The sequence below is a fragment of the Muscardinus avellanarius genome (genome assembly GCF_963383645.1).
Source record: "Muscardinus avellanarius genome assembly, chromosome: 4".
Taxonomy (NCBI): Eukaryota; Metazoa; Chordata; class Mammalia; order Rodentia; family Gliridae; genus Muscardinus; species Muscardinus avellanarius.
This window is the reverse complement of record NC_137789.1, coordinates 117,204,216-117,226,041: the sequence shown is the minus strand read 5'-3', so window position 1 is coordinate 117,226,041 and position 21,826 is coordinate 117,204,216. Positions and strand designations below refer to the sequence as shown.

The 21,826-nt window shown below is 41.3% G+C and overlaps 1 protein-coding gene across 1 annotated transcript; it reads right to left on the bottom strand.

The window, feature by feature from the left end:
• Positions 1 to 7,579: 7,579 nt before the first annotated feature.
• Positions 7,580 to 20,738, bottom strand: VPS26A (VPS26 retromer complex component A; the record flags this gene model as incomplete). Its single annotated transcript, XM_080695367.1, has 6 exons — positions 20,639 to 20,738; positions 19,590 to 19,754; positions 16,029 to 16,135; positions 12,277 to 12,345; positions 8,255 to 8,397; positions 7,580 to 7,693 (listed from the first exon to the last, which is right to left on the bottom strand). The coding sequence occupies exons 1-6, from the start codon at positions 20,689 to 20,691 to the stop codon at positions 7,580 to 7,582; spliced, it is 651 nt and encodes a 216-aa protein (XP_080551493.1). The 5' UTR covers positions 20,692 to 20,738.
• Between the last annotated feature and the right edge of the window lie 1,088 nt (positions 20,739 to 21,826).

Genomic DNA, 21,826 nt, shown 5'->3' with positions numbered 1-21,826 from the left:
CGGGGCCACAGGCTCTGGAGGAGCCCGCAGCTGCGCCGGGACGCGGCGGCGGACAGTGACGTACCGCGGGCGCCTGCCGCCAGGAAAGACCCAGGCCCGGCGGGGAGCTGTCCAAGAAATTGCCTGACCAGTAAGGAAAAGGTTTCCCGTGAGGTCGCCTCTCTGGGAATGGAGAAGCACTACGGGGAGAACCTTTCAGATATTTGCCCGCTCCCCCTTCCTTTGACAATTCGAAGCAGCTTTCCTAAAGAAGGGGGAATAGGGAGGCATCTTTGCGGATGCACTTGAGAGGAGGGGGGCCTGCCGGCGCGTCACGTGACGCTGACTGGCCGGCTCGGAAGCAAGTGGGCGCCGGGCTGGGTGCGGGGCGCCGCGTGTTTCGCGGATTCGAACGCCCAAGAGGGTCTCCCCAAAGTTTACTGCGTTGTTAGCGTTGGTTCCCTAACAGGGTAATGTTGAAGAACGTACTGATTCGCTCACAGGGGCAGCGGAGGAATTTGCTGTTCTATTAGTAGGTAAAGTTCTTGTGTGACGCGTGTCTACGTACAGGAGTTGTGTACATCATCCTAAAACTTGATGGCTTACAAGCCAAAAATACATGCTGTGTACCGCGCCTACGTTGTTTCATTTGCATTCATTGGATACTGTGTCCTCATGACGCTGCAACAAACGCTCAAAACAAGCTGTTAAGTTTGACACCTCCCTTAGTACTTAAGATTGTATGCCGGATAGCCGGGCGTGGTGTCGCAGGCTTGTAACCCCAGCATTTGGGAGGCTGAAACAGGAGGATGGAGGTTTAAGGACAGCCTCAGCTACTTAGTGAGGTCCTTTGCAACTCAGTGAAACCCTACTTCAAAATAAAGAATGAAAAATAGCCGGGCGTGGTGGCGCAGGCTTGTAATTCCCGCGCTTGGGAGGCGGAGACAGGAGGATCGCGCATGATCGAAGCCAGCCGCGCTGGCTTAAGAGACCTTGTTTCCAAATAAAAAAGTATAAAATTAGGTCTGGAAGTGTAGCCCGGAGGTAGAAGGGTTCCATCCCCAGTACCACCAAAAAAGAATAAGAAATAGGGCAGGGGGTGTAGCTCAGAGGTAGAATACACCTGGGTTCCATCCCCAGACCCGCAAAAAAAAAAAAAAAAAAAAAAAAAAAAAAAAAAGATTGTGTGCTGGGTGTGGTGGCACTCATTTATAATCTCCTTGGGATGTTGAGATTGGAGGATTGCAGGTTCGGGGACAGACTCAGGTTAGTGAGGCTCTCAGGAACTTAGTGAGACCCTGTTTACAATTTTTAAAAGTCGTTCTGGGATGTAGCTTGGACGTAGAATAAATGTCTTTGGGCAGTTCCCAATACCACACACCAGAGCAGTCTGGGTGGGACCTGGGAATGGTGGGTTTTTTTGTTTTGTTTTGTTTTTTTGCGGGTCTGGGGATGGAACCCAGGGGCATTCAACCTCCAAGCTACACCCTGCCCTATTTTTATTCTTTATTTTAAAATCAGGTCTCACTGAGTTGCAGAGAACCTCAGTAAGTAGCTGTGGCTGTCTTCGAATGCGATCCTCAGGTCTCAGCCTCCCAAATGCTGGGATTACAAGCGTGTGCCACCAGTCCTGGCTTGGTTTTTTTGTTTTGATGTTACAGGTTGAATGCAGGAACATTCTACCAGGGAACTACATTCATAGACTTTTTTTCTTTTTCTTGAAACAAGGTCTTAGTAAATTGCTAAGGCTCACGTCCAGCCTGCAATCTCCCTGTCTCAGCCTCCCAAGTACTGGGATTACAAGGGTGTGCAACCGTGCTCAGCAGGAATGGCCAATTTTAAAAGTTCCTAAAGAGCTGGGTGTGGTGGTGCACGCTTGTAATCCCAGCATGCTTGTAATCCCAGCATTTGGGAGGCTGAGACTGGAGGATTGCGGTTCACGGAGAGGCACTACGCAACTTAGACACTGTTTGAAAATAAAGAATAAAAAATAGGACAAGGGTGTAGCTTGGAGGTAGAATGCCCCTGGGTTTCATCCCCAGTACTGCCAAAAAGGAAAGGAAAAAAAAAAGGTTTCTAAAGTGATTCTTACCTGCCGCCAATGCTAAGAACCACTGAACTGGTTAGACATTGTACTTTTGTACTTAATATTGAACTCAGGAGTGTGCTACCTCCAAGCTACACCCACAGCCCTTTTTATCTTTTATTTTGAAACAAGATCTCCCTAAATTGAAGAGGCTAGAGCTGGGCGTGGTGGTACACACTTGTAATCCCAGCATTTGGGAGGCTGAGATTGGAAATGACATTGCATGAACAGGCCCCAGAGTTCAGGACAGGTAGAATGTATGAACAGAACTTTAAAGGAGACCCTTACTAAAAGGAGACCCTTACTAAATTAGCCATGAGACTGGCGAGGACTGGGTGGCTCTTCTCCCCTTATATAGGATTTGTAATACCCCTTATATACTAGGGTTGACTCCTTATGATGTTTGGGAGACCACTCCCCATTTTGCCTAACCTAAAAGCCAAATTGGTTGCTGAATTTGATACTCAATAACTGTTTGATTCTCTCAAAATGATGGCTCATGACAGAAAAAAATTTGTGGCCATAAAGCTATATATGAAATAGCTCCTCCTCCCACCCCTCACAACTACCGGCCAGGAGACTGGGCCGAGACATCACTGAGAAGCTCTCGAGTCCCGTTGGAAAGGACCCTACCTTGTGATCCTGACCACACCCACCGCAGTCAAAGTCGGCATTGCTGCCTGGGTTCATCATACCCACATTCCATCTGCTGACCCCACGCTGAGGCAGACCTAAGACCCAATCGATCCCCTAAAAATCCGGTTGACAAAAAGGACCCACTATAGTAACTTTCTTCTTATTCTTGCCCTTAGCTATGCCAAGCACAGCCTTCCAGTCTCCCCACAGTGCCCTGAACCTTACCTGGACCGTCAGTGGGACGCCCACTGGTAGGACCTTATTTGCGACATCCAAGACAGCACCTCAAGGAACCTGGTACCCGGAGCTCCAGTTTAATCAGTGCACTTGGGTAGATAAATTTCTGGGACCAAGAGATGTCCATAGTGGGCTTCGCCCCTAGATGATGATTCCACATTGTACTTTTTTTTGGTGGTACTGGGGATGGAACCCAGAGGCATTCTACCTCCGTGCTATACTCCCAGACCTATTTTATATTTTATTTGGAAACAGGGTCTCACTAAGTTTCTGGGAAACTCACTCAGTAGCTGAGGCTGGCTTCGAACCTGTGCGATCCTCCTATCTCAGCCTCCCAAGCGCGGGGATTACAAGCGTGCGCCACCACACCCGGCTCACATTGTACTTTTGACTCTTCAATTCTATGTTTGCCCAGGGAGGGTCCAATGGAGGTTGTAAGCAAAAATGTGTGTGTATGGGGGAGGCCCACTCCTTTGATGCTAGTTAGGACTGTGTATCTACTGGACACATTTCATGAGTTGCTCCTGTTAAAGATGACCTTATAGAAGTGTCTAAAAGGGGCATATTTGCATTTGTCAGGTTTACTGAGAAAGGTAAAGGGACTACTAACTGACCTAAGTGGGTGCACGGCCTCACATGGGGCCTGTGCTTATATAGCAAGAGGTTAGACCCTGGTATCCTGTTTATGTGTCTACAAACGAGGCCCCCCCCCAAAGGTTACACATACCTACCAGGCAGCTCTTCTGGTGACGGTCGCCACATCTTTGCCACCCAGATCACCAGTCTCCACAACTCAAATAACTGACTAGTTCAATGCCATTGTTAGGGCCTACCCCTACTTTAGGGCCAATCTCCCTCCTTGAAGCTTTTTTGCTTCTTAACCTGTCTGACCAGCCCTGACCAAGGATTGTTGGTTTTGCTTAGATCCCCGACCCCCTTACTATGATGGATTGGACATACCAGGCAATTTTACCTATCCTGAGGACACAGGCCAGTGCCAGCGGTTGTCTAAAGTTTAAACAGGAAGAGTAACTCTCCAGAACATGTTAGGACAAGATCTGTGTCTCCCTCCTCCAGGCAAGCCGATAACAAAAACGTATCAAAACTTGTGTAGCCAGGCGGCAGTAGTCCCACTGGCCTCGGGGTATTTAGTGCCACCAAAAAACGCATGATGGGTATGTATGTCTGGCCCGGTAACCTGTATACACACCATGGTACTGAACCAGACCCAACTCACTAAGCTGGTTCCCCACATACTCTATCATTTAGAAGAAGAAATAGAGGGATTAGTGGCCTACTCCCCAAAACGCCCTGAGAGAACTTGTAATGACCGCTGTGGTCGTGGTCCTCTCCACCCTTTTGGGGATCAGGATAGTGGGTGCTGAAACTTCTGTGTTGGTACCTCAGTCCAAAATTTATTACTCCCTTCAGGCCACAATAGACATAGATCTTAAGGAGATAGAGGCTTCCCTTAAACACCTACAAGAGTCCCTTTCATCTCTAGCATAAATCACCCTTCAAAACAGGAGGGGTCTCGACCTCCTATTTCTCCAGCAAGGAGGCCTTTGTGCAGCCTTAGGAGAACAGTGCTGTTTTTATGCCAAACATTCCAGGGTCATTAGATTCCCTTGCTGTCCTCAGAAAAAGATTACAAAAAAGAGAAAACGACAGGATCCCAAATCAAAATTGGTATGAGTCTTTGTTTTCATGGTCTCCTTGGCTAACTACTTTACTTACTGCGATGGCAGGACCTTTATTCCTCCTGATACTAATTTTAACCTTGGGTCCTTGCATTATTAATAGATTAATGGCTTTCTTTCCACAACGAATAAATGCCTTACAGCTATTGGCTCTTTGGTCACAATGCAAACCCCTAGAGATGTTTGATGTCCAAGACCCATGATTGGGTCTTGTTACAACAGAAGGGGGAAATGAGGAACCCTCCTAACAGTTGTGACTCCATTTCTATTATAAGGCCCCTGGCTACAATAGATAAAATGCTTAAGCTATGTGGTCATTATGGGCCAATCCCCTTGCGTCGTCAAATCACCCCTACTTAAAAGTCGCCCAATCGTGTAAATGCTGGAATTCCCCACCCTTACCCTAACTGCAATAAAAGCTTTGTCTAACTGCTGCATCCTCCGTGAGGTCTGAGAGTCCCAGCTTAAGCCCAAGTAAAGGCTCTTTGCTTTTGCATACGGTTACGTTTTCCCTGGTGGTCTTTGGGGACTTCTCACTGGGCGTTACATTTTCCAAGTTAGTTATGAAGGAAAGTCTTAAGAAAACCAAATAAGCTGCAAGGCACTGTGGCATGCTCTTAATTCCAATTCCTGGGAGACTCAGAGGAGGTTTGCAGGTTCAAGGCCAGCTTCAGCAATTGCAAGGCCCCCATCAATTTAGTGAGATCCTGTTTCAAAATAAAAAATAAAAGAGGGCTGGGGGTGTAGCTGGGAGAGAGAATGCCCCTGGGCTCAATCCCCAGTAACACACACACACAGTATCCCATATATAACAATATTTTAAACCAACTTAATTAAAAGCATCATGTTGCTGTTTAAATTGAAATAGCCAGGTGAGGTAGCACACTTGTATTCCCAATACTTAGGAGACTAACACAGAGTATTACCCAGCCTCAGCAACTTAGTGAGACCCTGTTTCAAAATTAAGAAAAATAAAATAGACTAGGGATGTAGCTCAGATGTAGAGTCTCCTGATTTCATTCACTAATACCCAAAATAAATCTGAAGCCAGGCTAGGAGGTACATGCCTGTAATTCCAGTTTTTGAGAGGCTGAGACAGGAGGATCACAGGTTTAAAGCCAGCCTCAGTAATTTAGAGAGGTTGTCAGCAACTTAGGTCCTGTTTCCAAATAAAAAATAAAACAGAGCTGGGATGTGTAGCTCAAAAGTAGAATGCCCCTGGGTTCTCCCAGTACCATGAAACAAAACAAGTGAAACTGGTACTATTTTTTTAAATCATCACAAATATAGCTTCCTAATAAGCAATTCTATCCTCAACATTAAATTTAACAATGAGAAGGCATTTGAGGATGGAGCTGTTTTAAACAAATAGCAAGCTCAATTTGTTTCAAATCCTTTATTATACATCATGGTTGCACAATTTGAGGCTGGTTAAATACAATTGGTTTTCAAAATCTCTTTAAATATTTTCTAGATTACTACATGCAAGTGACCATGAAAATATTTGGCATTTTCAAATTTTGAAACTCTGAACAGGCACTTACATGAAGAAAAACATTACCATTCATAGATATCCACATTTAAAATAGATGCTCCAGCACATGGTACATGGAACGTTTGGCCAGTAAATAAGTTGGCTACTGACCATTTTATCAAAGTGCCATAGTAGTAAAACAGGTTTAAAGAAATGTAATTTGGGTTATTAAGCTTACTCATAAAGTAAGGTTAACTGACAAAACTTGCACTGAAGTGTATTTTTAAATATTGGTACAAAACCCAATGAACCTTAAGTGAAAGTAGTTTCCGTACAGCAGACTTCAATTTGGTTCTCACACTCCACATTTACAGTAGTTGAGATCAGACCCCATGCGTATGAGCAGATGACTGTCTCCTTTAGAGACACTGAACAAACGATTTGAATTTAGTGTTTTAAAACATACTGGTGAAATCTAAATGGAGTACGAACCAGCTGAAGTTCCAGTTTAACAAATGAAATTGCCCAGATCTGGGTAACTACAAGCTTCACCAGTCCCTCCCGATTCCCCAGAACTTTCCATTGAAAAGTGAACAGAATAAATCTGTAAAGCCAAGAAAATGTTATCTGTGTAGACATGGCCAAAAAGCTCCTTAAATTTAAAATATACACATATGTTTCAAAGTATTTATGGAAAAATTATATAGTTTTTAACAAGTTTCAAACTGCCAACATATGTCAACTCTACATTGCAGAAAACAGATGGTGGTACTGCTGTAAAATAGTAGCAGAATGGTTACTTAATATAGGAGATGGGAACAAGAGGGCCACAGAGACATGCCACACAACCCCTTGGGAAAAATTTTAGTATTCATACCACAGACTTCAGAGGATAAAATGCAGGAAGCCATGAAATGATAGACCGAGAAGGACCTACAGTGAGATGCTCCATATACAGTTCTCAAACACATGTAATTCTCAAAAATATTGAGATGCCATGTTTTAAATCTGCAGGACAGAAGGGCTACTTGGGTTTTCTAATTTTATTTTGAACACAAAATATTTCATTTCTTGCACAGAGTGAATAAGGTAATCATTAGCATGAAATAGGAGAAAGATTTACAATCAACATTATGCAGAAGGAAAGTAAAATTACAAATACCAGCCTACTTGCATGAAAAATCTTTAATATTTCTGTTGAAGCATATCTGAGTGCTTATCATCAAAATGTGCAGTTAAAAAAAGGCAGCTTAAGAAGTCTCCAGTGTTTCAAAGAAAGCACTTTTTAAAATGTAAATACATGAAGAACATTTAGTTACACTGTAAAATAAATGCAGCACTGTAAGATAAAGGAAGACTATTATATATGGAGTTTTGGCCTTTTCCCCCCTACACGCTGCAGCCATCTTTAACCTGATGTCCTCAACAATTATAGTTTTGTATTTCTTTTTTTTTCTCCTGTACAGTTCACATTTCAGGCTGTTCAGCAGATGCCTGTGATTCTGGAGACTCAAATCTCTGGTGAAAATTTGTCCTCTGTTTCCTCAGTTTTTCAGGAGCCTTTCTCCATAAAATGATCTCCTAGAAAATAAATGCAAGATAGCAACAAATTAATGTTCTCTACTAGGTTTTCACCATGGAAATACTGACTCTAACTTCATCTTTCCTGACTGATCCCTTTCTTCCAATTATTGTTTGGTGTGCCCTTTCTGCCCCCTACCAGCACCCCACACACAACAGCACCACCCATCCAATGTGGTATGGGCTCCTAGCTATGACTGCTTTAGAGAATCCCCACACTCTATACTGTGGTTTCTTGTTCACCGTTGCCCTCACCAAATCAAGCCCATGTCACTTACTAAACGTGCTTCCTGGTAGGTGGCTCTTGCCTTTCTTACCTAAGATGCCTTTTTAATTCATCTTTCATATCATTACAAGATTTATCTTCTAAAGCATTGCTTGGATTGCTTTTCAATAGTTCTCAGTGTCTCCAGGATAAATCTCCAAACAAGTATTCAGAGCCTCCATAATCTTAATCTAATTTACTGACACTATTCCCCCTTTCACTCCATTAGAAGCACCCGACTTCTGAGTGTTTTTAGACCTACTGCAGAACAAAGATCAGCCTGGGTGGGACCATACCTGTTGCTTGAAATACCTTCTGTCTTCTTCATCAACAAGCACAAGATTCAAAAAGTACCTTACTGAAAATTTTTTGTTCACATCTCTCATTGTTGGTGTTGGGTCATAGCCTGCTAAAAATAATCTTATTGGAATGGATTCACCTGCAATAAAAGCAATTTCCATTTAGTTCTAAATATAATTAAACACAATCACATAAAACTCAACTGTTAAAAGAATAGACACGCTTCCATTATACTCATGAGATTCAGCATCAAAAAAGATCAGGGTTTCTTAGCCTAGGCACTACTGACATTTTGGGTTTCTTTTCTTGTGGGAAGGTCCTATGCACTTAGCAGCATCCCTGGCCCCTACCCACCAGAAGTCAGTAACACTCAAGTATGACAGCTGTCTCCAAGCTGTGCACGGTGGCACAGGCTTATAATTCCTGTGAGACAGGAGGGTTGCAGGTTCGAAGACAGTTTCAGTAAATAGTGAGAATCTCATTAACCAAGGGAGACCCTGCGTTTCAAATAAAATAAAAATAGGAATGAGTGTTTATCTTGGAGGTAAAATGCCTCTAGATTCAATCCCCAATGCCAAAAATAAATAAATATGTCTCTAGATATTGCCAAATGTCTCTTGGGGAGAAAGTTGCCCCTAGATGAAAACCAGTGCTCTAGATAGAGCTGTACGCCTGGGTCAAACCCACTCCACCACTTACTGGCTGATGCCTTGGCTTGTGTAACCTGCTTCACATTCCTCACTGGAAAACGGAATTGCAAGACTCATCTTGTAGGGAATTTGTAAGGACTACATACAATACATAAGGAGCTTACAACAGTGCCAGCAGGCAAGCGCTATACAGAATTAGTTTTGTTATTTTCTGTTTTCATACAGTTTACTACATTTTTCCCATCCAAGTACTAACTAGGACCAACCCTGCTCACCTTAAAAAAATCAGACGGGAGCCAGGCGTGGTGGTGCACGCTTGTGATCCCAGCATTCGGGAGGCTGAGACTGGAGGATCATGGTTCGTGGACAGCCTCAGCTACTTAAGCCCTCTGCAACTCAGTGAGACCCTGTTTCAAAATAAAGAATAAAAAACTAGAGCAGGGGTTGTAGTAGCTCAAACATCAAATGCCCCAGGCTTCCATCCCCATACTCGCACAAGAAAAAAAAAAAAATCAGATGGATTCAGTAGGGTATGGCCGTAAACAAGGTAACCATATTTCTAAGCATGTTTATAAAGTCTTGAAAACTTCTAATTCATCCAAAGCAACAAATATGTACAGAATGAGGCCATGCCGCATTACAAAAAGATTATGTTCAGATCTTCATGCCTTCTATTTGCCTAATGAGGACAGTTATTTGCTTATTCTATTTTAATTTTTGTAGCGCTGGGGATGGAAGCCAGGGGCATTCTACCTCTGAGCTACACCTCCAGCCTAATTTTTTAATCTTTATTTTGAAATAGGGTCTCATTGAGTTGCGGAGGGCCTCACTTAGTAACTGAGGCATGCTCCAAACCCAGACCTTCCTGTCTCAGACTCCCAAGTGCTGGGATTACAAGCATGCGCCACCACACCCAGCTTGTTTATTTATTATTTTATTTTGCAGTACTAGGGATGGAACCCAGAGGCATTCTACCTCCGAGCGACACCCTCAGCTCTATTTTATTCTTTAATTGAAACAGGGTCTCACTGAGCTGCAAAGGGGAAACAGGGTCTCGCTAAGTTGCTGGGAGCTTCACTAAGTAGCTGAGGCTGGCTTCAAACCTGCGCAATTTGCTGTGGGGATTACAAGCGTGAGCCACCATGCCCAGCTTTATTCTTTATTTAAAACAGAGTCTCACTAAGTTGTAGCGGGCCCAAGTAGCTGAGACTAGCTGTGAACCTGCAATCCTGTCTCAGCCTCCTACTGCGATTACAAGCATTTACCACCATACCCAGTTTACTGTGTTTTTAAAATGTCTTTGCACCTTAGTTTTGCCTATAAAGGATTTAAGCACCTAACTCAAAGAGTAGTAGGGAACTTTAGAACACCTAAATTATAATGTCTCGTGCTGGGCATGGTGGCATAGGCTTGTAATCACAGCACTTGGAAAGCTATGCCAGAAGGATCAAAGGTTTAAACAACCTCAGCAACTTAGTGAGACTATGTTTCAAAATAAAAAAATAGGACAGGGGATATAGAGGTAAAACACCCCTGAGTTTAATGCCCAATTAAAAAAAAAAAAAAAAAAACTATGATGCCTCATCTACCACCTACACTCAATAAATGGTTTGTTTGTTTATTTTTTGGTGGTACTGGGGTTCCTGGAAGCCCTTCTACCTCCGGGCTACACTCCCAGACTTATACTTTTTTATTTGGAAACAGGGTCTCTTAAGTCAGCACGGCAGGCTTCGAACCGGTGTGATTCTCCTGTCTCCACCTCCCAAGCACAGGGATTACAAGCGTGTGCCACCACACCTGGCAATAAATGGTATTTTTTAAAAGTGATTACTATCAAAGTGAGAAACATTCAAAGACATCACTTTATTATTTATTTATTGTAGTACTGGGGATGGAATCCAGAATCCAGGGGATTTCTACCTCTGGGCTACACTCCCAGACCTATTTTATTTATTTACATATATATATATATATAACTTTTTTTTTTAAAACAGGGTCTCACTAAGTTGCTGAGAGCCCAGACTTTGAACCCGTACAATCCCCCTGTCTCAGCCTCCCAGGTGCTGGGGTTACAAGCACGCACCACTTTTTCAAAGACATTTTAAAAAAAAAAACAAGTATTAGCCGGACGTGGTGGCACATGCTTATAATACCAGTACTTGGGAGGCTGAGACAGGAGGATCCAGGTTCAAGGCCAGCCTCAGCTACTTAGTGAGGCACTTTGTAACTTACTGAGACCCTGTTTCAAAAATAAAGAATAAAAAAAAAAAAATCAGGCTGGGGGTGTAGCTCAGAGGTAGAATGCCCCTGGGTCCAAATCCCCAGCACCACAAAAAATTAAATAAATGAATGAATACTGCCTTCACTGCCCCAGACACTGAATATCATCTAGTAAGAGAATCACTTATTTTCTTGGAATCTATAAGGATTTCAAAATCCCACAGGAATCAGTGCTCACCTATATTGCATCTTATGGTCAGTATGAGAAAGATTTATAGAGAACTTTTTTTTTTTTTTTTTTTTTTTTTTTTGCAGTACTGGGGATGGAACCCAGGGCATTCTACCTTCAAGCTACACTCCTAGTCCTATTTATTGAAACAGGGTCTCACTGAGTTGGCAAAAGGGCTTCCTAAGTGGCTGAGGCTGTCCTTGAACTGCGATCCTCCTGCCTCCCAAATGCTGGGGTTACAAGCATACGCCACCATGCCCGACTAGAAAACAACTATTATTTTAGTACTGGGAATGGAACCCAGGTACATTGTACCTCTGAGCTACATCTCCAGCCAATTTTATTTTGAAACAGGGTCTCAATAAGTTGCAGAGGCTGGCTGAGAGCCTCCTGTTTCAGCCTCCCAAGTACTGGGATTACAGGTACACCACTAGAGAACAACTATTATAACAATCAAAATATTACAAATTAAGAACTGGAAAAGAGATATGGAAAACTATCCATAAACTTAAACTTCTAGATTTAAACTGAGTAAGCCAGGCATGGTGGTGCACGTGAGGCTAAGACTGGGAGGATCACAGTTCAAGGACAGCCTGAGCTACTTAATGAGGTCCTTTGCAACTCAGACTGCTTTCAAAATAAAGCTGGGGTGTAGCTTCGGAGGTAGAATGCCCCTGGATTCCATCCCCAGTTTCACACACACAAAAAAAATTGTAAATTTAAACTGAGTGATATATTTGACCTTATTTCAGATTAGGAAATAACACTGCAGTCTTTTCAGCAACTACACAGACATAGCCTCAAAAAGTAAGAATAGTTTAAAAATTCATATATAAACTTTCACACTGAATGAATACTCATGAGCTGCCATGAACACTTTCCTGTCTGCACACAAAGAGGCAAACGTAAAGGATGTTACCTTTTACCGGTGCGCCATCCATTATTTCGTATTTGGCGATTGTTTCTGTTTCTGTTGTGGTACTGGGTCCTGGTGCAATAACATAAATGGTGTCAATTTATATATTTACAGAATATAATTTCCAGACTTATGCCTTCTTCCTATTTTCCATCTACATTATTTTGGCACTATCTTCCCATTTTGTGAAAATGCAGTCATTCTATTTCTTGGTCTACACTTAATATATTCATCATTTAACTGAACAGTTCACTCCCTTCTTCCCAAAGGTGGCACGCAGTGCAGAATCTCCTTCACATAGTTCCATCGTTTCTAATCTCTACTAAAATAGAAACTAGCAGTATGCATCAGAATTAACTATTCTATGTTAGTTTTCTCTGCATCTCCCAAACTCCTTCTCATGGGGTCAACTTACTTGATTGATATACACGTGAGGCACAGCGGCACACTTCTATAATCCCAGCTACTCAAGGAAGCTGAGGCAGGAGGATAGCAAATTCAAGACCAGCCTAGCAAGACTGCCTTCAAATAAAAAATAAAAAGTTCTTGGGGGGGGGTGTGGCTCAGTGGTAAGACTGCCACTCAAGCCTCAGTATTGGAAAAAAAATTCTAGCCAGGCATGGTGGCTCATGCTTGTAAACCCAGTACTTGGGAGGTGAGACAGGAGGATCACTCAAGTTTGATGCCAGCCTCAGCTACTTAGTGAGGCTCTCAGTACTAGGATTTCATCTCTAGTACCACACACACACAAAAAAGAAAATTCTGAGATTCATCCACAAAGAAATTATTTGAACCCAAACATTTTTAAAAAAAATCAAGGTATGGTAAGTGAAAAAACTATACCAAGGGCTGGGGTGTAGCTCAGTGGTAAAGCACTTGCCTGGGATGTATGATACCCTGGGTTCAATCCTAAGCACTACCAAAAACAAAAATAAAACAACCTACACCAAAACATACAGTAATGGTCCCGATGTTGTGAAATATAATACACAAAAACTAAAATCTGTTCTGGATGACTAATATATTTTTTATTTAAAATTTTCTATAATATGATTTTTATAAAAAATTAAACAATTTCTTTTCAAACAATTGAGAACCTACAGTTTTAATATCTTGAAATTAATTAAATTTTAGTAGAAGTAAAATAAAGATTAATTGCAGATGCTTATAATTTGACTATTAATTATAACTTATTTTTGTGTGTGTGATACTGGGGGGTGGAACCCAGAGACTTTCTACCTCCGGGCTATACTCCCAGACCTTTTGTATATTTTATTTGGAAACAGGGTCTCACTGAGTTTGCTGAGAGCCTCACTAAGTAGCTGAGGCTGGCTTTCAACCCGTGCGATCCTCCTGTCTCAGCCTCCTAAGCTCAGGGATTACAAGTGTGTGCCACCACACCCAGCCTGATTTTTTTTTTTTTTAAGAAGCAAGCTTTCACTATGTTTCCCAGACCATCCCTGAACACCTGGGCTCAAACAATCCTCCTGCCCCAGCCTCCCATGTAGCTGGGAATGCCACTGTTGCTAGAATTTTAAAATTTAAAAATCTATTACCTATCAGTGGCTTCTGAAGAGAAGACAGTTTTTAAAGTATCTCCTTTAAAGTACATTGGTGGTACCAAGGGAATTCTACCTCTGAGCTACACCCCCAGCCATATTTTGAAACAGGGTCTCACTAAGTTACTGAGGCTGGGTGGGAATCTATGATCATCCTGTCTTAGCCTCCCAAGTAACAGGATTATAAGCATGCCCCATCATGCTTAGCAAGCAATAAGATACTTTTTTTTTTTTTTGCAGGTCTGGGGATGGAACCCGGAGGCATTTGACCTCTGAGCTACACCCCCTGCCCTATTTTTTATTCTTTATTTTGAAACAGGGTCTGAGTTGCAGAGGGCCTCACTAAGTAGCTGAGGCTTTCCGCAAACCGTGATCCTCTGGTCTCAGCTTCACAAATGCTGGGATTACAAGCATGAGCCACCACACCCGGCTATAAGATACTTTTTTAATGAGGATTGAACTCAGAGCTTCATCCATGTTAGGTAAGCACTGAGCTACCTTCCTAACCCTTATTTTATTTTGAGACACGGTCTTGCTGTGTTGCCAGGCTGTCCTCAAATCTATACTCCTCCCCTCTCAGCTTTTTTTTTCAGTGCTTGGGATGGATCCCAGGGGCACTCACCTCAGAGGTACACTCCCAACCCTAATTTTTTTTTTGGTGGTCCTGGGGTTCCTGGAAACCCTTCTACCTCCGGGCTACACTTCCAGACCTATTTTTTATATTTTTATTTGGAAACAGGGTCTCCTAAGCCAGCAAGGCTGGCTTCAAACCTGTGTGATCCTCCTGTCTCCGCCTCCCAAGCATGGGGATTACAAGCATGTGCCACCATGCCCGGCCCAGCCCTATTTTTTATTCTTTATTTTGAAATGGTCTCACTGAGTTGCAAAAGGCCTCACTATGTAGCCTATCTTTCTGTCTCAGCCTCCCAATATTCATTCATTCATTCATTCATTCATTCATTCATTCATTCATTCTCTCTCTCTCTTTTCTTTCTTTCTTTTTAAGAGACCTGGTTTAAGTTATGTGGCCAGGCTGGATTCAAGCTCCTGAGCTCAAGAGATGCTCCTACTTTAGCCTCTAGAGCAGCTAGGACTATAGGGGCATACTACTGCACCCTGCTCAATTTTTTTTTCTTTTTGGGGGGGATTTAGCCCAGGGGCATTTTACATCTGAGTTACGCGCCCTCCCAACCCTATTTTATTTTATGATGAAAAAGGATCTCACTAAGTTGCCGAAGGCCTCATTAAGTTGCTGAGGCTGGCCATAAACCTGTGATCCTCCTGTTTCAGCCTCCCAAATACTGGAGATTATAAAGCATGTGCCACCATGCTGGCTCAAAAATTAATTTTTAAAAAAGCATTAAGTAGCCGGGCATGGTAGCGCATGCCTGTAATCCCCGCTCTTGGGAGGCTGAGACAGGAGGATCGCACAGGTTCGAAGCCAGCCTCAGCTACTTAGTGAGGCTCTCAGCAACTTAGTGAGACCCTGTTTCCAAATAAAATAGAAAATAGGTCTTGGAGCATAGCCCGGAGGTAGAAAGCCTCTGGGTTCCACTCCCAGTACCACCAAAAAAGCATTAAGTAAGCTGGATGTGGTGACACATGCCTTTAATACCAGTACTTGGGAGGCAAGAGGATCACAGGTTTAGACTAGTCTCAGGAGCCAAGTGTGGTGGCATATACCAGTAATCCCAGTACTTGGAAGCCTGAGATAGGAGGATGGCTGGTTCAAAACCAGCCTTAGCAACTTAGCAAGACCAGTTCAAAATAAAAAAGACTGGTGGTATAACTCGGAGTTAAAATGTCCCTGAGTTCAGCCCCTTCCCCCAAGCCCTCATTAAAAAAAAAAAAAAAAAGACACTGACTTTCTTTTTTTGTTGATAATGAGAATTGAACCAAGGGACATTCTACCTAAATTCCCCACCCATTTTTATTTTTTATTTTGAAACAGGGTCTCACTAAGTTGCCGAGGCTAGCCTCAAACCTGCAATCTTCCTTTCTCAGACTCCCAAGTACTGGGTATTATAGACATGTGTCACCATTCCCAACTACTGAGTTTCTTAGGGCTGGCAATACTAAGAAACAAAGTTGATAGCCAGTGTGAATATCAAATTGATTTTATATTGAAACAAAATTTTAATGTTTCTATAATTTCAACTAAAACAAATTTTAATTAAAATATTCTCTTCAACTTACCAATTCCTGTGATTTCTTTTTTGATCAGCTGTAACTCCATGTGCTGTATTTTTATTCTTACCAATAAGAAGTAAATTTTTCCAACAATCACATCCTTTAAATGATATCTATTGGGAAATAATATATCTCATTTACTAAATATCAGTTTTAAAAGCATAGAGTGAAGTGGTCCTAAAAGGTTTTTGGGTATCTTTAGCTTATCTTTAGGATAATAACTTTAAGAATACCCTTTTAACTATTCGTATTATTGTCTTTTCCAAAAAAATATTAACTATTTCACTAAGAAAATATGGAATCATGCAGAGCATGGTGACGCATGCTTGTAATCCCCATACTTGGGAGGCTGAGACAGGAGGATCACACAAATTCGAAGCCAGCCTCCGCAGGCTTAAGAGACCCTGTTTCCAAATAGAAAATATAAAATAGGTCTGAGAGCGTAGCCTGGAGATAGAAGGCCCCTGGGTTCCATCCCCAGTACCACCAAAAAAAAAAAAAAGAAAATATGGAATCAAACTATGTATGTATGTGGTACTGGGAATAGAAGATAGAAGTCAGGGGCCTTCTACCTCCAGGCTATGTCCTCAGACCTATTTTATTTGGAAATAGGGTCTTGCTAAGATGCTAAGAACCTAAGATGCTCAGGCTGGTTCTGAACCTGCAATCCCCGTCTCAGCCTTTCAAGTACGAAATTACAGGTGTATGCTACCACAATGAAATCAAACTTGTAAGGCTTTTTTCTTTCGTATTTATCTTGCTCTTAACTTTTTTGGGGGGTGGGTGAGGGTGTCTTTTTTTGTTTGTTTTTTTTTTTTTTTGGAATTGGGAATAAACCCAGGACCATTCACCGAGCTGCATTCATGCCCCTTGAATCGAACTTTAATGGACTACCAATGTTACCTCAGGAGGAATAGTTAGCCTGATTAATCATTGGTTCTACTTAAAATTTAGTGCTTAGAGAACCTAAGCATTCAACTGAATAAAAATTAAGTTCTTTATGCTTGAAATATTTATTTCAAGTCTATTAAGATATTTTTATATTTTTCAACATAACAGCTCTACACAAAAGTTTAACGTCATTATTATTACTATTATAAATGCTAAAATAATGCAGCTAACAAAAATTATCTGGCTACAAAGAAAGAAAGATTAACAGAGCTACATTCAAAGAATGAGTCTGGCCGGGCATGGTGGCACACGCTTGTAATCCCCGCACTTGGGAGGTGGAGACAAGAGGATCTCGTAGGAGGTTAGAAGCCAACCTTGCTGGCTTAAGAGACCCTGTTTCCAAATAAAAAATATAAAATAGGTCTGGGAGTATAGCCCGGAGGTAGAAGGATTCCCTCTCCAGTACCACCAAAAAAAAAAAAAAAAAAAGTTTCTATAGTACCTAATAACCAAAGGCCTTTCCAGGTACTTAGAAATGGTGAAATAAGCCGGGCGTGGTGGTGCACGCTTGTAATCCCTACACTTGGGAGGCTGAGACAGGAGGATCGCACAGGTTCGAAGCCAGTGTCGGCTACTTAGTGAGACCCTGTTTCCAAATTAAATATAAAATAGGTCGTAGAGTATAGCCCAGAGGTAGAAAGCCTCTGGGTTCCACCCCTAGTACCACCAAAAAAAAGAAAAGAGAAGAAATGATGAAGTAATAAACCCAGGAATCCCTATAATCCAGAGGACTTTTTAGCCTCCTTTCACGTTTGGATCTCAAAATAATGTCCTGAGAATTGATTAATACAATTGTGTATGTCTGAAGGGAGATTCCAAAAACAAGGTTTAGGCCCCAATCTATCTCATAATCTTATGAACAATGTTAAAACTCTACAGAGCTGAGCGTGGCAGTATATGCTTGTAATCCCAGCATTTAGAGGCTGAGAAAGGAGGATCATGGTTCGCGGACAGCCTCAGCTACTTACTAAGGCACTTTGCAACTCAGTGAGACACTGTTTCAAAATAAAGAATAAAAACAGGGCTAGGGGTGTAGCTTGAAGGCAAAATGTCCCTGGGTTCCAACCCCAGTACTGAAAAAAAAAAAAAAAAACACCAAAAAAACAAACTCTACAGGCTATATATCAAATTTTAGGTAATAGAAACTTGGCATTGATGACTAATAGGAAATCTATAACAGAAGAATGTATAGGAGAAGGTTCAATCACCAGTATCACAAAAAACAAACTGTGGGTGTAGTTCAGAAGTAGAATGCTAGTTTAATCCCAGTATAAAAACAACAAAAAGGGCTTATTGTTTTAGATATAGTTATACTAAAAACAGTCCATAACTTTTATGGACTAAATCTATGGAAAGTGTGGAAGTGGAATACAGACAAAACAAATCCAACCATGTGCTGTTAACTGTTGGAGCCAGGTAATGGATACATGAAGATCTGTTGTTTTTCCAGTATACTGTTCATTAATCACATTATTCTGGCATTAATCACCAGACATGGCGGCGCACGCTTGTAATCCCAGAGCTTGGGAGGCTGAGACAGAAGGATCGCACAGGTTCGAAGCCAGCCTCAGCTACTTAGGCTCTCAGCAACTTAGTGAGGCCCTGTTCCCAATAAAATATAAAATAGGTCTGGAAAAATAGCCCGGAGGTAGAAAGCCCCTGGGTTCCACCCCAATACCACCAAAAAAAAAAAAAAGGCATTAATCAATAAATATGAATCCACTCCAGAAAATATATACAAAGGAGTGTGTGTGTGTCTGTGTGTGTGTGTGTGTGTGTTACTGGGGATTGTTGAACCCCGGGGCATTCTACCTCTGAGCTACACGTCTAACAGTCCCCCTCTTTTTTTTTTTTTTTGGTGGTACTGGGGATGAAACCCAGGGGCTTTCTACCTCTGGGCTACACTTCCAGACCTATTTTATATTTTATTTGTTAACAGGATCTCTTAAGCCAGCTGAGGCTGGCTTCGAACCTGTGCGATCCTCCTTCTCAGCCTCCCAAGTGTGGGGATTACAAGCGTGCGCCCCCTTGCCCAGCTTCTTTTTTTTTTTTTTTTTTTTTTTTTTTTAAATAGGGTCTTGCTGAGTTGCTTAGGTCTCTCTTATTTGCTGGGTCTGGCCTCAAACCTCTGATCCTCCTGACCCAGTCCCAAGTACTGGGATTACAGGTATGTGCCACCACACCTGGCTACAAAAAATGTTAAATAATAAAGGTTAAAATATATGTGTTTTCTTTTCACTTTTTTTACATCCTCAAAAATTTCAATAATGAAAATATATTGATTATGTTGTCAGAAAACAATTTTTGTTTGGTTTTAATGAGATGATCAAGAGATATCAAGCCAGTAATCTTTACAGACATATGGAGGATTGGCTGCCTTCTGAGATAGTGAGCTCTTCCACATAGTGATCAAGCAAAAACTTAACAAAACAAAATATGAAATACATCTGCCCTGGGTTGGAAGCCAGACCAAACTCCTGAAGTGTCTTAGCTCAGATTGTTAGTCTGTTAACATCAGATTAATGTCAATTCCATCCTTATGTCGATCAATTTACAAAGACCTGAAAAGGCTTACTTCCAAATTCTCTTAACTATTTATCTGCTAAAGGTACTTACTTTGACTTATTATATTCAAACTCTATATGCAGACAATCTTCGATGCCCACTTCCATCTTAATAGAGTTGTTAACATCAGGATAGGTGGCGAGCTGGTGAACAATCAGATCATACTCTTTCACCATGTCTGTCAGTCTTCTCACTATCGTCACCTTAAGAAAATACCTACAAAGTCATTCAGAGGATTAGGTTAGTCACCTATAAAAAACTTAAGTGTTTTTGATAAGCAAATACTAACTCAGCTTTCTTCCTGCTGGAACTTCTTTGGTTGCATTCACCTTTGAATTTTATTTTGGTTTTGGGTGTTGGGCCAAAACTAGGGCCACTGAACCAGCCCTTTCATCCTCTATTTTATATATATATATATATACTTTTTTTGGGGGGGACAGGTATGGGGATGGAACGCAGGGGCATTCGACCTCTGAGCTACACCCCCTGCCCTATTTTTTTTTTTTTTTTTTTTTTTTGCAGGTCTGGGGATGGAACCCGGGGTCATTCAACCTCTGAGCTACAACCCCTGTCCTAGTTTTTATTCTTTTTAATTGGAAACAGGGTCTCACTAAGTTGCAGAGGGCCTCACTAAATAGCTGAGGCTGTCCGCAAACCACGATCCTCTGGTCTCAGCCACCTGAATGCTGGGATTACAAGCATGCACCACCACATCAGGCTCCCTGCCCTATTTTTTACTCATTTTGAAACAGGGTTTCACTAAGTTCCAGAGGGCCTCACTAAATAGCTGAGGCTGGCTTCAAACCTATGCGATCCTCCTGTCTCAGCCTCCCAAGTGCGGGGATTACAAGTGTGTGCCACCACACCTGGCCTAAAAGGGAAGTTTATAACTAAAACATTTCATAATATATTTCTCTAAATCTGTAATATTAAAAAGTTCTTATTGCTTCAGATTAGCATTAGCCAAACAAAAATTGTGTACAGAATGTTTTACATCTTTATGTCCTTCAGTCTAGAACTGTAAGTTCAAATAAGACATCAACAGGAACCATTTCTTTCTGGGTTTGATTCTGCTTATAATCTCTAATACATATTCATACCTCAAGCGGACATTGGCACCGATGTAAGATTCATATGGCTTTTCAACTTGCATAAATTCAAAATCATAACTTCTGCTCTGAGTCAGTTCTCCAGGTAAGGCTAGTTCTTTCACAAGGTTTACAAATTCGTGAGTATTACTCTTGTCATTGAAAAGTTCTAAGAAATTTAAAAAATGCAAAAAAAAATTATATTTAATTATCCATATTTATAAAACCCAAACTTCTATACCTCCAAGCAAATTTTTGCCGAAAGAATTAGTTAAATTTGTCTCTAATAAATAGAGCTATGATCTGAATTTTATCATCCCCATTATTATGCTTCAATTAGGCATTATTAAATTCAAGAAGCATGCCCAATGAAAATTCCTATCAAAAAGGAGTTCATTCCTTTGATGTAGTTAGGGCTCTTCCCCAATATGCAGCTGCTTAACACATTACCAGCAATTATTTGAACTTCTTCCCTTTAAGGTAATAACTGTTTTGTTGCTTTGAACAAACATATTACCTTGATAAAAATATTACCCTGCACAAAAGAATGAAACCAACTAACAGTTAATGATTATAACTTTCCCTCACATACAATCTCATCTAGAATTGCTATGTAAACAAATATCTACGCATTCCAATTTTGATACCTTAAAAATGCACAGTAAAACTTAGAAAGCTAGATTTAAAACCTAGCTATGTGAACAGTATTATAAAAACATACTTTTGTTTTTCTTTTGTTGGTGCTGGGGATCTAACCCAGGGCCTCACACATGGTTAGACAAGCACTCTACCTCTGAGCCATATCCCCAGCCCTCTTTTTTCAGAATTTATACCACTAAAAGACCTACTAGGTTACCTTCCAGCTAAGTCAAGAATGTCTTTGAAATACATATATAGAAATGTACAGAATTTGATCTAAGTCAAGAAGTAATTACTTTTTTCCTTTTCACACGAAATTTTCTGTTGACAGGGGTTCTGGCTACAGGCACACAATAGGTTGGGAAGACAAATGGCATGGGTAATTAGAAAGTAAAAGATGAAGGTGAGGCTGGTAACTAAAGCTGGTGAAAATGTAGTCCAATGGAAATTTGAGTGAGTCAACTAGTTATTTTTCAAGACTGGTAGTTTATATAATTCCTTTCATTTTAGTAATGAAGTATAATAACAAAGAAAGCAGATTGAATCAAATATCACTTAATA